The 12342-nt window shown below is 43.6% G+C and overlaps 1 protein-coding gene across 1 annotated transcript in view; it reads right to left on the reverse strand.

Annotated features, from left to right (window-relative positions):
• Window positions 1-10266, reverse strand: part of NPC1L1 (NPC1 like intracellular cholesterol transporter 1) — a 211489-nt gene extending 201223 nt beyond the window's left edge. The window contains exon 1 of the mRNA XM_069214262.1: window positions 9938-10266. Coding sequence (XP_069070363.1) covers window positions 9938-9988 — 51 coding nt within the window. The 5' untranslated portion in view covers window positions 9989-10266. The remainder of the gene's footprint in view (window positions 1-9937) is intronic.
• Between the last annotated feature and the right edge of the window lie 2076 nt (window positions 10267-12342).

Below are 12342 nucleotides of genomic sequence, written 5' to 3' on the forward strand. Positions count from 1 at the left end.
AAAGGGGACTCACACCTACTTGTGAAATCCTGCCTTGCCCAGGCAAGACCTCAGACACACACCAGGGGGTTGGAGCCGGCATTGTTAGAGGCAGGCACAGTCCTTTCAGATGAGAGTGACCACTCCACCCCTCCCTCCTAGCAGAGATGGCTAATCAGGAAATGCAGGTTACACCCCAGCTCCCTTTGTGTCACTGTCTGGTGTGAGGTGAAAAACAACCCAACTGTCAAACTGACCCAGACAGGGAATCCACAAACAAGGCAGAGTCACAGAATGGTTTAAGCAAGAAAATGCTCACTTTCTAAAAGTGGCATTTTCAAACGCACAATCTTAAAATCAACTTTACTAAAAGATGTATTTTTAAATTGTGAGTTCAGGGACCCCAAACTCCACATGTCCATCTACTCTCTAGGGGAATCTACGCTTTAATCATATTTAAAGGTAGCCCCCATATTATCCTATGAGAGAGACAGTCCTTGCAACAGTGAAAAACGAATTTAGCAGTATTTCACTGTCAGGACATATAAACCACATTACTATATGTCCTACCTTATCCATACACTGCACCCTGCCCTTGGGGCTACCTAGGGCCTACCTTAGGGGTGCCTTACATGTAAGAAAAGGGAAGGTTTAGGCCTGGCAAGTGGGTACACTTGCTAAGTCGAATTTACAGTGTAAAAATACACACACAGACACTGCAGTGGCAGGTCTGAGACATGATTACAGAGCTACTTATGTGGGTGGCACAACCAGTGCTGCAGGCCCACTAGTAGCATTTGATTTACAGGCCCTGGCACCTCTAGTGCACCTTACTAGGGACTTACTAGTAAATCAAATATGCCAATCATGGATAAACCAATCACATACAATTTCACACAGAGAGCATATGCACTTTAGCACTGGTTAGCAGTGGGAAAGTGCTCAGAGTTCAAAAGCCAACAGCGACAGGTCAGAAAAAAATAGGAGGCAGGAGGCAAAAAGACTGGGGATGACCCTGCATAAGCAAAAGTCCAACAGTCACACTCTCAGCCTCTCCTCATCTGCTCACCTATTCATCACACTCCCCGCCTCTCCTCACCTGCTCACCTATTCATCACACTCCCAGCCTATCCTCACATGCTCACTTATTCGCACACTCTCATCCTCTCCTCACCTGCTCACCTATTCATCACATTCTGCCTCTCCTCACCTACTCACCTATTCATCACACTCTCAGCCTCTCCTCACCTGCTCACTTATTCATCACACTCTCAGCCTCTCCTCACCTGCTCACCTATTCATCACACTCTCAGCCTCTCCTCACCTGCTCACTTATTCATCACACTCTCAACCGCTCCTCACCTGCTCACCTATTCATCACACACATCACACACTGCTACTCACCTATTCATCACACTCTCAGCCTCTCTTCACCTGCTCATCTATTCATCACTCTCAGCCTCTCCTCACCTGCTCACCTATTCATCACACTCTCAACCTCTCCTCACCTATTCATCACACTCTCAGCCTCTCCTCACCTGCTCACTTATTCATCACACTCTCAGCCACTACTCACCTGCTCACCTATTCATCACACTCTCAGCCTCTCCTCTCCTGCACACTTATTCATCACACTCTGCCTCTCCTCACCTGCTCACCTATTCATCACACTCCCCGCCTCTCCTCACCTTCTCATCAATTCATCACACTCTCAGCCTCTCCTCACGTGGTCACTTATTCATCACACTCTCAGCCTCTCCTCACCTGCTCACCTATTCATCACACTCTCAGCCTCTACTCACGTGCTCACTTATTCATCACACTCTCAGCCTCTCCTCACCTGCTCACCTATTCATCACACTCTCAGCCTCTCCTCACCTGCTCACCTATTCATCACTCTTTCAGACTCTCCTCACCTGCTCAGCTATTCACCACGTTCTTAGCCTCTCCTCACCTGATCACCTATTGATCACACTCTGCCTCTCCTCAGCTGCTCACCTATTCATCACTCTCAGCCTCTCCTCACCTATTCATCACACTCTGCCTCTCCTCAGCTGCTCACTTATTCATCACACTCTCAGCCTCTCCTCACCTTCTCACCTATTCACCACGCTCTTGGCCTCGCCTCACCTGCTCACTTATTCATCACACTCTGCCTCTCCTCAGCTGCTCACTTATTCATCAAACTCTCAGCCTTTCCTCACCTTCTCACCTATTCATCACACTCTCAGCCTCTCCTCACCTTCCACCTATTCATCACACTCTGCCTCTCCTCACCTGCTCACCTATTCATCACACTCTCAGCCTCTCCTCACCTGCACACTTAATCATCACACTCTGCCTCTCCTGCTCACCTATTCATCACACTCCCCGCCTCTCCTCACCTTCTCATCAATTCATCACACTCTTAGCCTCTCCTCACGTGGTCACTTATTGATCACACTCTCAGCCTCTCCTCACCTGCTCACCTATTCATCACACTCTCAGCCTCTCCTCACGTGCTCACTTATTCATCACACTCTCAGCCTCTCCTCACCTGCTCACCTATTCATCACACTTTCAGCCTCTCCTCACCTGCTCACCTATTCATCACACTCTGCCTCTCCTCACCTGCTCACCTATTCATCACACTCTCAGCCTCTCCTCACCTGCTCACCTATTCATAACTCTTTCAGACTCTCCTCACCTGCTCAGCTATTTACCACGTTCTTAGCCTCTCCTCACCTGCTCACCTATTGATCACACTCTGCCTCTCCTCAGCTGCTCATCTATTCATCACTCTCAGCCTCTCCTCACCTATTCATCACACTCTGCCTCTCCTCAGCTGCTCACTTATTCATCAAACTCTCAGTCTCTCCTCACCTTCTCACCTATTCACCACGCTCTTAGCCTTGCCTCACCTGCTCACTTATTCATCACACTCTGCCTCTCCTCAGCTGCTCACTTATTCATCACACTCTCAGCCTTTCCTCACCTTCTCAGCCTCTCCTCACCTTCTCACCTATTCACCACGCTCTTAGCCTCGCCTCACCTGCTCACCTATTCATCACACTCTGCATCTCCTCAGCTGCTCACCTATTCATCACACTCTCAGCCTCTCCTCACCTGTTCATCACACTCTGCCTCTGCTCACGACACCACATTCATCACACGCTCTGCCTCTCCTTACCAGCTCACCTATTCATCCCACTCTCAGCCTCTCCTCACATGGTCACCTGTTCATCACACTCTGCCTCTCCTCATATGACACGCCATTCATCAGTGTTTCTGCCTCTCTTCACCCTCCTGTCTATTTGTCATATTCTCTTCCTCTCCTCACCTGTATCTCCATGCATGATATTCTGCTCTCCTCACGTCCCCCTCCATTCATTACACTCTGCCACCCCCACCTGCTCCTCTATTCACGCCCTTGCACTCCTCTCCTGTCCCACAATTCATCAGACTTCCAGCCTAGCACCATCTTCTTATATATTCCTCGCACGCTCTCCTGTCCTCATCTGACTCTCCAGTTATGACACACCCGCCACCACACCCACTAATCACAGTCTTTACCTCTACCTCTGCTTTTTATTTACTTGAGTGAAGAGGACAGACATCGCTCACATCAATGTCCTAAGGTAGTAATGAAATCATCAGTGTGTCATGGAGAAACATTTAGATTCATACCCCGGACTGGGGCCCACCTTAGTCAGTGAGATTCGGGGGGGGGGGGTGAAACTCAAATTTTACGACTAAAAAACAGTGGGTCACTGGGTGGGGAGGTGAGATGACCAAGATTCAGGATAGGCCATTTTAATGACGAATAGGTTCAGTACTGATTTGCATTATGAGGGCCTAGGATCGCACAATTTGGACAAGTACAAATGTTGTGTGTGTTAAAATTTTAAAATTCAGCTTGTTTACATCAAACATCACTGTTTTGTCTATCTATCTATCTATCTATCTATCTATCTATCTAATGAAAAAAAACAAATGTTAAAGTAGTGTTATAGTTAGTTGAAATGTCAGTTAAAATGTAACATTTTGAACTCCCAGTGGCAGATTTACAAAACACTCACCCAGCTCAGCGCAACAATGAAAAATGCTGTGCTATGTGACAGGGAGGGAGCAAGAGAGCGCCATATCTACAAAGATATGGCACTCTCCTCCCCTCTCTCTAGCTCCAGTGCTGATTCCAGCTGCCGTGCCACGCACACACCTTTGTGACATAGTGCAGGGTTGTGTTTGTGAGTCTAGCATAGGTTTTGCACTGGAAGGGTACCCTTCCAGTACAAAATACTATGCTTATACACACTATAAAACATTTCCTACTTTGTATACGTGCTGCAAAGTGCAGCACTCATGCAAAGTTGGAAAAGAAAGGAGAAATGAAAACATTTCTGCATTTAAAGCCTGCTTTTAAATGGTGTTAACGTTTGGTGCAAAACCATGTCTGCTATTGTTTGTCGATACGGTTTTGCATCAAAAGGCATGGGTGGTTGCATGGGAACGCGCATGTGCCACCCATTTAACGCCCCCTTGACGCTAAGTAGTGCAAAGCAGTGCTTCGCGCTGCTCTGTGTTACGTTTAGGGTACTTTCCAGCGCAAAACAATTTTTACGCTGGAAAGTAAAATAGGAAAAAAACATTATGTGATGGTTAACGTCACTTTTGTGATGCTAACCAAGCGCAAAATGTTTGTAAATCTCCCCTAAAGAATCACTGAAATTCATGAGTTTTAGTTAACTTAAGCAGCTGTAACTTGCGCTCCAGCCATGCAGTGATTTCATCAGTGATGTCATTTCAAATGTCATCAGTGATCTAATCAAGTATGTCATGAGGGTTCTAGTGTATGATTATATTTTTCATAGCAAAGGGACTGAGTACCTCAGTCATAAAATGGCATCTGCAATATTTCTGTTCATGTTGTGGCCAGCCAATCAGACAGTGTTTTTTGGGCTTGCAGTACTCCATTGTAATACTGCAAATGTACCTCAGCCCGAAATAAACATACATTTTAAATCTTAATTTCCCAAGAACTACTGAACAGAATTACACCAAATCAAAAAAATACGCTTTCTGGATCAAGATCTAGTTTTCAGACAACACTGGTCTAATTCCATTCAGCCATTATGGCAGTATTTGCGTCTAAACTGCCTATAGGAAGTTGCATGTGGAAAAAGCACCCTCATTTTTCTTGGCCTGCTGGAAGGATCCCCCCGAAACTTTCCAGGAAGAACTTGAGGTGGACGAACCTTTCTTTTATAAAGTTTTGATAAAATTCCTCAAACGCCCTTATGTACATACATATATATTAGCAGTGGGCAAAACAATTGTGGTTTACTACTTATTTTGGCACGGTTTGATGGATCTGCCCAAAATGTGTCAAGAGGCTTATCATGTTTAGCCTACTCTTGCTTTTCTGTTTCATGGAGGTCCATTAAGCAGGGAGATTTAAATGTGGGTGGTGGTCCCTATTTGATAAATCTACTAGATATTTGACAAACATTAAGTAGGATTAGCTTGTTGCTGATTATGTAAAGTTTTAAGCAGATCCACTGGGCGTAGGGAGGGGTAAAGATACATGTGAGGGCAATAGAAGTGTTCACTAACCTTTAGTGCTGTTTGATGAATCTGCATGAAATCTGACAGACAGCTACCTAAGCAAAGTGAAAGGACAAGCAGGCCCAGAAACTAACCCCTACCATGCACGGCCAAAAGGTGGTGGTTGCAGGGTTTGGCTAAAAGCTGCCTAGAGCAGAATAGGTGTTTGGCAGGTGAAGTGTAAAACATCATAGAAACACACTTGAAATTTACTGGAAAGCACAGTAAATGGTTAGCTATGGTTCAGTGAATACAAGTCCAAAAAAAGCCCTGAAAATCGTCAGTTATGATGAGCAATGCAAGTTAAAAGAAAAGCTATTACCAAAGAGCAAAGCATGGCAGGGGTAGGTTATGGTATACACTGTACACCATAAGTGGAAGGTGCTACAAAAAACAGCACTTCTCATTCTATCTCCCATAGCAATTTTTGGTCTTTTCTGTAGCAGAAAATGCCAAACAGGATTACACCAAACTTGACATGAAAGTTAAACTTTACTGGGAAGAGTGCCTTTGCTTGGTTTGGTCAAAGTCCTTTCATTAGTATTGGTGTACATAACTTCCGCAAGATAAGGGAAATGTGGGAATTCCAACCTTTTTTTTTGTGCAGCTACAAAATTAAGGATGATCCCCTGCTCCATCGGTGAAATAAAATGCATAGCTGCTTTTTGAAACACTATAAGAGCCTGGGCAATATATTTTCCTTAATGCTCACTTCATTAGATTGGCTAGACCCCTGACTACATTTCAAAGCAACTTCCGCAATAGGGAAGACTGTGTGCAGTGCCTGCCTGTAAGGTTCTCCGGTCAGGAAGAAGCCAGACACAAACCCCCTGCTTGAAAAAGTTTTTGAAGAGCACTGTCAGGAGCCAAAGTGAAATTAACATAATTTAATTGCCATTATGTTGATTACAATGGCTTGCCCTGGCAGTGCTGGGCAGCACAGGAATTCCTTGCATTCCTCAATATCAGGAATACGGATTTTTTTCCAGGGCATTTCGCCTGCATTCCTCAATTTTTCCAATCTGAGGCAAGCAAATGTGGAAACGCCAGAATCCTCTATAGTTTTAAATCTACTTACAAGCACATGGGGAAAAAGGTAGTTCACTCATTGTTATTCAGTAGTTTTTGAGAAATTAGCATTACAAACATGTGCCTGATGGGCACTGAAAAGGTGAAAGACAGAGCTATCTTGACTGTTGAGATACGTTTTTTTATTTGCCTAGAACTTTAGCACGGCTTGGCAAATTTGCAGGAAACTTGGCAGCGGCTTACCATGTTTTGCTTATTCTTAGCAAATTTAAATTTGTGCAGATTCATCAGGTTGGGGAAGCACAGTATACAAATAAAATTAAAAAAGTATTCATTTGATGACAACTGTGGCATTCTTTTTTTACTCCAGATGAAATCTGAAGACGTGTACAGTGATTAGGATTTCACAATATAACAATAAATATGAGGGCTTCACACAATAGGTATGTCATTCATCATCCTAATAGTAATGTAGTATGTTAGGTCATTAGTGAGATATTTTGTCATTTGTGTAGTCAGGTGTTACATCAAGGCTGAGTTCATGAGCATCGCATTTGGTATATTATCAATATTCTTTTCATGAGCGTTAAACAAAATCTAAAGATTCTATTTCAAATCAGTGACCATTGTTAGCTGCAACAGTCTCTCCCATTTACAGATGGAATGTGTTTTTTTTATATATTTTTTTTTATTCTACATTTTTAACTGAATAATTAAGTATTTTGTCTTATTCTAAAACACGCAACCAAACAGTATAAAGTAGTAATTCACTTATTGTTTATAATACATATTTCGCAGTTTGGGATAAACCATTTCCAATGTAGAATACCCCAAAATAAAGAGGTAATATGAACTTACATTGCGAGTACTGTGCAATATGGGCATATATTGCCATGTCTAATGAGTCTGGTAATAGTTACATACATACATGAATATATTTAATATGTTGTGAGTTAATGGGGTACATAAGAAGGAACCTCGGCATCTTGTTCAGCTTTTTCGTATAACTGCATGCATTCTTCTCATTTACTGCCAGGTTCCAGCTTCAGAACATTAGAACGATTAGTCAACGCCTTCCATTCCAAACCGCAAGATCCCTAACTTGACACTCTTACAATGGTCAAAGGAGCCTATTGGAACAGTGTACTGTTCCAGCTCTCCAACGCTCCTTCTCCATCCCCAACTAGGTAATGAACTTTGCAGCCAGGATCCTCTTCGACTTCCAGGCACCCTTTAGCTCCTTCCACCGACAGTAAGACAGGTGACATTCAGACAAAAATAGGGCCCAAAACAAACTGTACACTTGTCTTCAAAACACTGCATGGGGGGTCCTCTACTTCTTCCAGGTCATCATATGACACTCCCACCACTCACCCTGTGCTTCGTCATTATTCATTTTTTTAGATGCACCAGCTCCTTCTATAGAACACTTTTTCCTATGAGACTTGAAAATGTCATCAAAACACACCTTATAACATTTTAAAAAATCAGAAAATGCATTAAAGCACCCTTACAGACATCAAATACTCCTATGGCATATTTGCAGAAATTGCCTATGTTGAATGTATTCCCACGAAATGTTGTCAACGTCTGCCTCTCATCCCATTGCCACCCCACAATATATAATAATGACCTGATTTATGTGTCTATTCATTTCTCAATGTATGTATCATGTTAAATCATGTTAAATTATTTGCAATCTTTCTGATAGAAATAAATGAATATAAATACAGTGAACACAATTACCAAATCATGGGACCCATGTATTTTGTCTCCATGATACTATCAAGGTTTATGTTGGTTTGCTAACTATGAGACCGAACATTTGTAATTTTCCCCAAACCTCCAAGAAAGCCTTTTGTGTCCATTAAATTTTAAGTTATTCGTTGTGTATTTTAGGTGAAATGTAAATTAAGGATTTTTCGTGGTAAACATAGAAATATGTTTAAAGAAACAGTATGTTATATGCTATGGTATAATATGTATTAACACATAAACAACGTTAATTTTGTTAGCAAATGGGGCGTTAGACCAAGTTTTTAAAAATGTTCATTAATTGTTTAAAACACGTTTTACTTGCATTTGCTGTGTTCCTGAAGTTGCCCTTAGCGATGTCCTGTTAACAACTGAGAGTTAAATGCTCGGAACGTTTGTGTTTCATTCACCTTTCGTTAAGAAAATTCGAATTATTTAATGGGAATGAAATTGTAATTCGTATTTTGTTTTTTCAAAGTCATGTTCTTACATGTTCTTACATCAAGACACTGACTGTCGGAAAAAATTGCATTACGTGATTTCCAAGGCTCTCCATTGGGCATATGTGTAATTTATAAGATACATCTGTTAATTAAGGAAAGTAGTTCAGTGATATGACCCCCAGTCCTGTTAATCATATATTTTAATTTAATACCACCGCTGCTAGTGGAGTAACTGTCTTAGAACGTGCACTATGTAGTTTATTAATATATAACAGAGAAAGAGCGGGCCCGCTGTTATTGGAGCATTTTAGTGATGTAACGATAAACTAGGAGACTAAAGGACGTGTGTTTTGTAAATGTCACAAGAGCCCAGAGTTGGTATTTTTAAGCCGGAAATACAGAGGGTGCTCATTAAAAAAAAGATTTTAAGTGCTTGAGAACCCATTACCATATGTGGTACGCGCACTAGGAGACTCGGGTAGCAAAAGGCTTAGGTTAGGAAAGCGTAAGAGAAAAGAACAAAAGCTGGAATAAAAGGTTCATAGTTACTTTCCAAAGGTCTGCACAGCGTGCTGCGCGGGTTCTTGCGCAGTCATGGGCTTCCCTCGCATTGCTCCGTACGGTCCCTTGGCCCGCACAGCACTATTCCTCTCACAGCACTGTTAGTGATGCCAGGCTTAAAGAGACGTTTCAAAGCATGGGCAAAGTAGGCCCTAGTTTGAGACCCCAGCCTTTCGCCCCCCCCCCCTTTTTTTAAATCCATGTTCTATTCATTTCTTTTTAATGTGGGTGATGTACGGGAGTCTATTACAGACATTTTGCAGAGAAAGTTTTGTTTTTCAGCACTATGTAGCAGCCATGAAAAGTTTCTTTTAGAGCAAAACAGGAGCTCATAAATGAAAAATGGGAGGACATCACAAAGATTATTGGGAATCATATTAGGGATCTGCTGCAGTAACTAACCCTGAATATTAGATGCAAATACATTTAGAATGTGGATGGGTGGGCCTGTGTACTGAGTGACCTGGCCCAAGAGGGCATACAAGTGCTGAAATTGGATCATAAATTCAAAACTCTTCCGAACAGGGCCCACAAATTATGTTTGGCCCAGGGCCCCCGAAATCCTTTAAATGTCCCTGCAGACTTACCCAACAAAGGATGGTAGCGCTCAACATCGCCGTCTGCAAGACCCCCAGCATCCTGCTCCCCGAACTTCTCCAGGCCACTCGAAAACCTCCCTGTTAACACCGCTCTCCAGCCCTCCTTCGAAGACTGCTCCGGAACCTTCTTCCACCAGGACTCCAGAGGTTTCTCGCACTGCCTGACCCCCAACAGAAGCCAGGTCCAAAATGGCCCCCACCCACACTGGTCCCGCAAGCTTCCGGCAGCTGCACAGAGGCGCCGCTGACCCAGGCATTAAGGGGGTGGCTGGTGCTAGGGCTGCTGTGTCAGGCCCAGTGTTGCTGGAGCCCTGCTGCCCTGTGAGATGCACAGACGAGGCCGAGAGCGTACACTTTATTCTCCCTCTGTCTGGCAGGCGCGCTCCGCGTGGCAGCAGCCAATCCTACCCAGCTGGGGCCATAAAACTTGCTTTAGCATTAACTACATTATTAACTGTTTGTTTGTACAGCAGGGTTTTTTTAATCATATTTCAGTTCCTGTTATTGACCGGGTTAGACAAAGTGAGGGAGTTAGTGGGTTTTCGTGGATAGCGCATTCTGCAAAGTGAATCACCTTTGGATGGATGAGTTATAGTTCCTTAATAGGTACAGCAATATATGCGGTAGAAACCCTTCTAAGAAGTTGAATCGACTTTAGCAAACAGCAATAGATCACTAAGAAAAGGAGGACTGGAAACAGTAAAACATCTCGCATTAGGGAGCTCTTATGTAACGTTATGCATTGTTCCTGGTAGCTTTTAAGGTTTGTGTTGCTTTCCTGGGATTCGCAGCGTCACTCACTCCCTCCTGTCTGAAAAGTTAAATTTTAAAACAAGCAGGTTAATGTCCCCAGTAAATAAACAAAATACCCTGGAGTTGAGGATCGATACCCAGGAATGGAAGTATAGCTGCAAACAAACATTAACAATGCCTAGACTCGAGGGATGCACCTCAATCTAGGATCTGCATTCATCTCCGCACCTCTATGCCGACGGTACCTGCATGCAACTTAATCATTCATTCCACTTTCTTATACTATAGCACTACTAAGACGCAATAAACCACCCGCCAGTGCACCGCAATTCTGTCCTGCACCCCCACATCCCGTTCCCATGCTGGAACTCAATCACAACAAATCTGCCAATGTAACTGTGGCATCCACTGTAATTACAGCAACTGGGTCCACTTGCAGCTTTGCTATTACTTTTCTAAGCTGCCCTGCAGTACGGCCTGTTATTATAGTACTCATGCCAAAACGTAACTCCGCCTGTGTACATGAGAGGCCTCGAAGCTGTATTACACTGGTCACTGGTATTCCAGTGCTTAGACGCACCGATTTTGACCTAAGCCCAGCTGCTGCTATGCCAGCACTAGGACTACACATTTCTGCCAGTGCCCCTCATCCCTAATTGGAGAACATCTTGTGTTCTTGTATTTCCAGACCCAGCACCAAAACACACGTTTCCAAAGAACATCAACCCTGATCTGCAACAACCCATGCCCGCAGCTCTTTCCACATATTTCCTGAACCTCCTGACGTATAGACAATCCTGAAGTCCATGTGTGCATAATTCCTGCGGTTCTTGTGCGCAGACGTTAAAGGTTGTGTTTTAAAGGCTGTTCCCCTCAGGTAGGACACTTTCCAAACGCCTCTTTAAACCCTCTCCTGCCTTCACCCTAGCACCCCTAAATAGTTTGTGGCACTATCAGTTGTTTTATGCTCTGTATGTTTGTTGGGCACTTTCAGTTCACCTCTCTGACAGTTTGTTGCCCCCCCACAGCCTATATTTAAGGTCTCACCTGAACGCGCATACACCGTCACTTGCAATACATTTTGTTTGCTTACAGGGGGCTTGGGGCCTACCGATTGCTTACTATTTGCTGGCTTCATCATCACTCTGATTTCTTTGCTTCTCTTTGGTTAGCGAGTACTGGCTTCACTTCCTCTTTGTCTGTTTGTCCTACACTCAAGCAGGGCCACAGTACTGCTTCCCTTGCCCAGAATCCTTCCACTGCTTGCTGCTTTCAGAGGTACAGTTCTAGGGTCGAGTCTCTGAGTACAAAAAGAGCTTGGAGCCTGCCTGTTGCTTTCCCTTTGTTATCTTGCGTGGCATTCTTCTTAACAACCTAGTAATTAGTCACTGAAAGCCAAGCATCATTTCCATTCCTTTCTGTGGAGCAGGGATCGAGCACTGATTGATTCAACTTAATCTGTGCCGTCCACTGCTCCTGACGTGGTTGAGGTACTGTTTTGTTATTTTAACTCCTAATGCCCTGCAAACAGAAGGCAACAGACTTGAGAATGTGAACCCACGTATAAAGCATATAATAGGAACAGAACTGTACTTAACCCAGGGTTCAGGAAAAGTGAACTCGCTTTTAGGTGCATGCCA

This window comes from Pleurodeles waltl, chromosome 11 (assembly GCF_031143425.1).
Source record: "Pleurodeles waltl isolate 20211129_DDA chromosome 11, aPleWal1.hap1.20221129, whole genome shotgun sequence".
Taxonomy (NCBI): Eukaryota; Metazoa; Chordata; class Amphibia; order Caudata; family Salamandridae; genus Pleurodeles; species Pleurodeles waltl.